Here is a 6,000-nt window from a genome sequence, read left to right on the forward strand (position 1 = left end):
AGTTTTTGTTACAGACACTAAAAAAAAATTGAAATTATAAATCCTAAGTCATAACTCTAAATCCCAAACCCCGTAATCATTACCAACTAAATCCTAAACCTAAATTCTACATCCTATAACCCTAAACCCAAATATAACCATAACACTCTAAAACCTAAAACTAAATCCTAAAATCTTAAATCTTAAACTCTAAATTCAAAATTCTAAACTATAAACCATAAATTCTAAATTATAAATCCTAAAATCTATATAATCTTAAATACTTTGTACCTTTTTTTAATTCTGGATTCACCCTAAATTAAAATTTAGAATTTTTTGAATATATAGTAGCTAAATTAAACTTAGTACCATATATAATCTTAAACACTTAGCATTTTTTAATTTTAAATTAATAAATTAAAATCATCATTAAAAAATAAATTCTAAATTCTAAATTCTGAACTGTAAATTCTAAATTTTAAACTCTATATAATTTTAAACACTTATTTATTATTTATTTTTTTATTCTGAAATCACCCTAAATATGTTCATTTAGTTTTGTTTCTATATTTTTGACTCATCAGGTGTTTTAAAAAAGGCCTTTTCATGTACAAAAATTTATTAGATCAGATATATTCTACAAACAACAAAAAAATTACTACAACATTCCTTTCTCACTCAGTAATGCAACAAAAAAGCCCAATCAGAACGAAATTTACACCCACAAAATACTAAAAAACCCAATAACTAACACACCTTTATTGAACAATAATTAATCTAAGCCACACCAGGTTCAAATCTTAACAGTGGAGGACTTGGCTAGGTTAGTGTGTGTGAGGGAGTGTCAAGTGTGTAAGTATCTTTGAATGAAAAGAAAAAAGTACATACTACCGTGTTTATATATATTTTTTTAATTTATTAAAATGTGATAAAAATTAATATTTAATTTAAAGATATAAAAAATAATAATTTTTAAATATTTAAAATTTATCATAAAAGATAGGTTTGATAATTTCGACGCGTCACGCAATGAGCTACACCACGCAATTTCCTTACCTGAGTAAAAAAATAACTTCCTCGTGCTAGCTAGCATTCAGGGGTAAATAAGGGTTAGTAATAACTTAATAACTGCCAAGTGCCAAAGCCATTATGCACCAAAAATAAAAATGCCAAAGGCAACGACAACGCAGGGAGAAGAACCATTGCAACTCAGCTACAATGAAAACACCATTCATTCACACCGCAATTCCTTAACAAAAACAAAAACAAAAGAAGCAGATCCATCGAAGAGAAAGGGGGAAAAATAAAACAAAATAAGAAAGAGGGGTAAGAATGAAAGAGATAATGAGTTCAAAGGCATTGTTCTCTTCCATTCTCTATTTCTTCCTTATATCCACATTGGCCACTGCCTCCCCATTCCTTTCAAGTACATTTTCCATCTTCACATGTTTTTGCATTATTTTATTTTTCCAATCATGCGAACTGCCACATTATCACAGTTACACATTGTTATTATATATTTGTTAATGTAGTTGAATTTTGTTTTAAGACAGATGATATATTTGAGTCTGGGGCATCCACCTCCCGTTCCCTCCTACAGGCTAAGAAAGGTAACATTACATTTTGCATTACCTAATTTGATTAGTGGTAATTCAGAAGATAATTACGCTGGAATTTGGAACATCTTTATAATGTTATAACTTAGGTGATAATCGAATTGATAAATTACCACTTGGAACATAATGTGGATTACTTTAAAATTTTCGGATTATTTATAACTCAACCAGATTAGGTAATCTTTTATTTGCAAGTAATTTAATCCAATGGTACCATTAATCTAGATGTCTTAGTTAAAATAGGTATGCTTCTTCAATTGATTTTCTTTCAATCAAATGTAGGCAGTGTAAAGTTACAAAGTACCTGAAATCAAACTGATTTTTTAGGAATTGAATGTATTGGCCTTGATCATGCCAAATGATGACAAGTTTGTTGCATTATGATTCTCTAATAAGTAACATGATAAAATACTATTTTAGTCCCAAATTTTTGAATCTAACTTCTAATTTAATCCTTAACGTTGTTCCAAAAAGTTTCAAACAGGTTTAATGTTGTTCTACCGTTAAATTTGATAGGAATATTTAACATGTTATAAAAGTCAATAATGTTCTATTTCACTATACAAGTAAAATCAGCCACCAATCATCACCAATATAAAATATTTTTCTTTGATCCTAGAGTATTGATGATTGATTAATAGGATTTTGAGTTTTGTACAAGAAAGAGAACTAAAAAACGAATCGTTACAAAAAGATTTTGGTTATATTTTCTTAATACTAGCTAATATATGACTTAACTATTAATATTGTTAAATTTTACGTTACTCACTTCGTTAAATTAGAAGTTGACCCAAACATTAAGAATTAAAATAATACTTCTCCTGAGCAATAAAACCACTTAGAGATGTCATAATTTTGTTAGGGTATTCTCACTCCGTCTTTCTAAGGGGTCTTATATCTCATTAGCATGTGTCGATTCCGTGTATAAGACAGAATAAGTACACAAAGCATTTCTCTGGCTGAATCCACTGATAAATGTACTTTTTATGTCCTATAATGTGCAGCTTGTGGAGTTGACTTTGAGAATCAGAACTACACAATCCTAACAAGCCAATGCAAAGGACCACAATACCCACAAAAGGTTTGCTGTGAAGCATTCAAGCAATTTGCATGCCCTTTCATCAATGAAATCAATGATATGGCAACTGATTGTGCCTCAGTCATGTTCAGTTACATAAACATCTATGGAAAGTACCCTCCTGGCCTCTTTGCTAATGAGTGCAAAGAAGGCAATGAAGGCCTTGATTGCACCAATGTCAAAACAACATCCAATAACAGTTCCTCTGTTTCTAACTCTGCTCATCTTGCTGCTCCTTATGACTCTATGTTGTTATTGGCCATACTTGGTTTCATTGGTCTTTTGTTCCAACTTTTCTGAAGGCTCTCTCTTATGTCAATTGGGTCAAGTTTTTTTTAACTATTATAGCAATCACTATTTTGATCTCATAATTTTCGGAACAAGATTGCTTTATCATTCTGTAACGTTCGTGATTCTCTATTTTAAATATGTAAAGATGCATGCTGCAGATGTGATTGACTTGACAATTATTTATGATAAATTATTGTGGCATTGTTTGATCCGTGTAACTAATGTTACGCAGTGAGACAAAGTGTTTTAGGTTATATACAAAGATGTATTATACATTGTACCAAAATTATACAAATGATTTTATTTCGTTGGCAAAATTTTTCAGTTTGCTTCATTTTTCTTGTCATACAAAGTTATAAACTGTGTTCATAGCCATATATTATCTATGTATCACTGATATCTTAATGACTTAGTATGATTTTTGATAAATCACTTTGGAGTTTGGATCATCGTTTTGATCCATATAAATAATGTTACTTATTTAAACAAAATCTGGTTGTTGATACAACGATCTTCACAACTCAATTTGAAAAATGGAAAAATATTATTGAATCATGGAGAGTATGTAGCCAACTCTTTTAAAATCATATGGAAATTCTGTTACTATATCAAGGACCAGGGACCATTGTGTGAAAGTGGAAAAACTGATTTTATACCATTATTGTAGCATATTTGTATTAACATTTGATTGGGCTATGAGTTACATCACCCTTTTGAAGTTGAAAATGATCTAATAAGGTGGGGGTTATGATTTGTCAATTGCTGATTTAACATACGGCATATAATTAAGATGCAAGTTGAAAGAGTGGGGTTTGCCACTTAGAAAATTTAGTGGTCTCAAATTTGTTTCTCATCACTCTCATGTTTATCGTCTAACGTCACCCTAAACATTATATTTATTATTTATTTATTTTATTTTATGTCTGGACCAATTTAAGAAGATTTAATTCGATGATGACTAAAGCTCACAAAATAACCAAATCATAAATGAATTGGAGAAATTTCTTTGATAAAGTGAAAACTTGAATGAAAAATAAAAAATGTAACTAAATTTTCTAAGAGAATATGTATTGTACATAATATATTTATTTTTTAATATTTTTTATTATAAATAGAATATTTTTTCATAAAAAAACACTCTTCATTGTGGTACTACTCTGCTTGTATTTTATATGATAGAAACATATTCATTGAATAAAAAATTATAAACGTTATGAGGGAGAAAAAAGTGTCTTTGTTTTCGAACGTTCAAGTGCACGTCTTAATTGAATTTGTCAATATAAGAATGTTAGTGTTACGTGATATACATAAGTTGAAGCATTCTTCTCCACCTGTGATATAATTGAATTTTCTCTAAAGCCACAGAAAATATTTTGTTATAGTCAAACATTAAAAGGTTTGATATATTTTTAGTTTTTTACGTCTAAATTTAGAATAGCTCTTCTGAGTTCTGACACCGATCCTATCTATTTCTCAAATGACAAACTAACTTGTAATTGGTTCTTCGAAAGGGCACCCCTTTATCATTATTTTATATTATTTATTTATTGGTACATATCTTTAAAAAAAATTAATTCAATTAATGGAGATAAATAGTTGGGGACAATAGCTTTTGGATAACTTATTGAGCCACCATGGCATCATCATCATATTATCATGTCTACTTCACGTGGCATTCGTTTTCAAAGAGGATCATCACATTTTGGCCATTGAATTAAGCATCTTTTGGCGGGCAAGTTTTCCTATTTTGACTTCGTCGAAACTCGAAACCTTAACCAACTTGTTTGTTTGATTCTATAAGGAAGTTAGTACTTCCTAGCCATGACCATTCCAACTTTCATGCTAGTCATGTCTTCGAAAAGACATCACCCTTCGGAGCTTTCTTATTCAATTTCGAGTTGGACGGGGTGCATGTATTTGGAACAACACGAAAATGAAACTCTTTGTTTAGCATAGATAAAAAAAAAAACTTAAAATGATTTAAAAATCTCATGTCATTAAAATTAAATTCAAATTCATTTATTTTAATAAAATTTTATTGAAATTGAAATAATTTGATATGCTAAAAATGTAAAATTTTATTTTTATCCTTTGGATATTGATATAAAAGAGAAGAGTTTGGGGAAAAAAATATGGTAGAGGTCTGGTGGTGGTCTGCCGTTGTCAATGGTATGGACCACGACAGTTATTATTTAATATGAGTTAAAAAATGAATATTCAAAATAAAATACTACTAATTTTTAAAAAATAACACGGTCAAATTATCGCCATAACATAATGGAAGTGTGAAAATTTATCATTTTCCTCTAATGGAGGGAGCAAAATTCCTTTCAATATTTTATTTAACGTTTAACAGAATAAAAATAAATTTTACTAAAATAAATTTTAGTATGAGTTTAATATTTTTATTCATCATAAAATACTTATAGAATTACTTGTAGATAAATTTTAGAAAAAAAAAAAAATCATGATTTTTAATTTTATTTTTAAATAAAATTTATTTTTAATTTTAAAATAAATTTTAATTTTATCTTTTAATAATATTAACTTTTTACCGTACATAATTTTTAATTATTTTTTAATCACATCTAAATAAATTATTCTTAATAAATTTTTTTTGTGTTGTTCAATTATCTTTTTTTAAAAATAATTAAATATTAAAATAATTAAACGTTTCACAACAAAAATAATAAAAAAATTATGAATGAAAAAAAATGAACCATTATGATAATTTTCGTTTCATAACAAAAATAATAAAAAAATTATGAATGAAACTTAGGATAATTTTTTGTATTTTTTATATTTTAATTATAAACATAATATAATTAGATTATATTATTTATGAAATGTGATCATAGATATAGATAAAATTTAGTTATATTACTTATATATACTTTCATTGTATTGCTTATAAAGTTAGATTATAATTATAACTATAGAATTGTTTTTGTATTTTTGTATGTGGCGCTAATTGATAGTGTTAAAATATTACCCTTAATTATAAATAAGGTTTATAATTTAAAAGATCAAAAACTC

General features: G+C 27.6%; 1 protein-coding gene across 1 annotated transcript; it reads left to right on the top strand.

The window, feature by feature from the left end:
- Nucleotides 1-1,168: 1,168 nt before the first annotated feature.
- On the top strand, nucleotides 1,169-3,281 carry LOC112789790 (GPI-anchored protein LLG3). The gene is made up of 3 exons (XM_025831832.3): nucleotides 1,169-1,405; nucleotides 1,533-1,589; nucleotides 2,600-3,281. The coding sequence occupies exons 1-3, from the start codon at nucleotides 1,312-1,314 to the stop codon at nucleotides 2,971-2,973; spliced, it is 525 nt and encodes a 174-aa protein (XP_025687617.1). The 5' UTR covers nucleotides 1,169-1,311; the 3' UTR covers nucleotides 2,974-3,281.
- Nucleotides 3,282-6,000: the final 2,719 nt, after the last annotated feature.

The sequence above is a fragment of the Arachis hypogaea genome, chromosome 3, assembly GCF_003086295.3.
Source record: "Arachis hypogaea cultivar Tifrunner chromosome 3, arahy.Tifrunner.gnm2.J5K5, whole genome shotgun sequence".
NCBI lineage: Eukaryota > Viridiplantae > Streptophyta > Magnoliopsida > Fabales > Fabaceae > Arachis > Arachis hypogaea.

Coding starts and splice junctions, on each gene's coding strand:
- LOC112789790 (XM_025831832.3), top strand. CDS start 1,312: ATGAAAGAGATAATGAGTTCAAAGGCATTGTTCTCTTCCATTCTCTAT. Junction 1,406..1,532: donor TGCCTCCCCATTCCTTTCAA/GTACATTTTCCA, acceptor GTTTTAAGACAG/ATGATATATTTGAGTCTGGG. Junction 1,590..2,599: donor CCTCCTACAGGCTAAGAAAG/GTAACATTACAT, acceptor TATAATGTGCAG/CTTGTGGAGTTGACTTTGAG.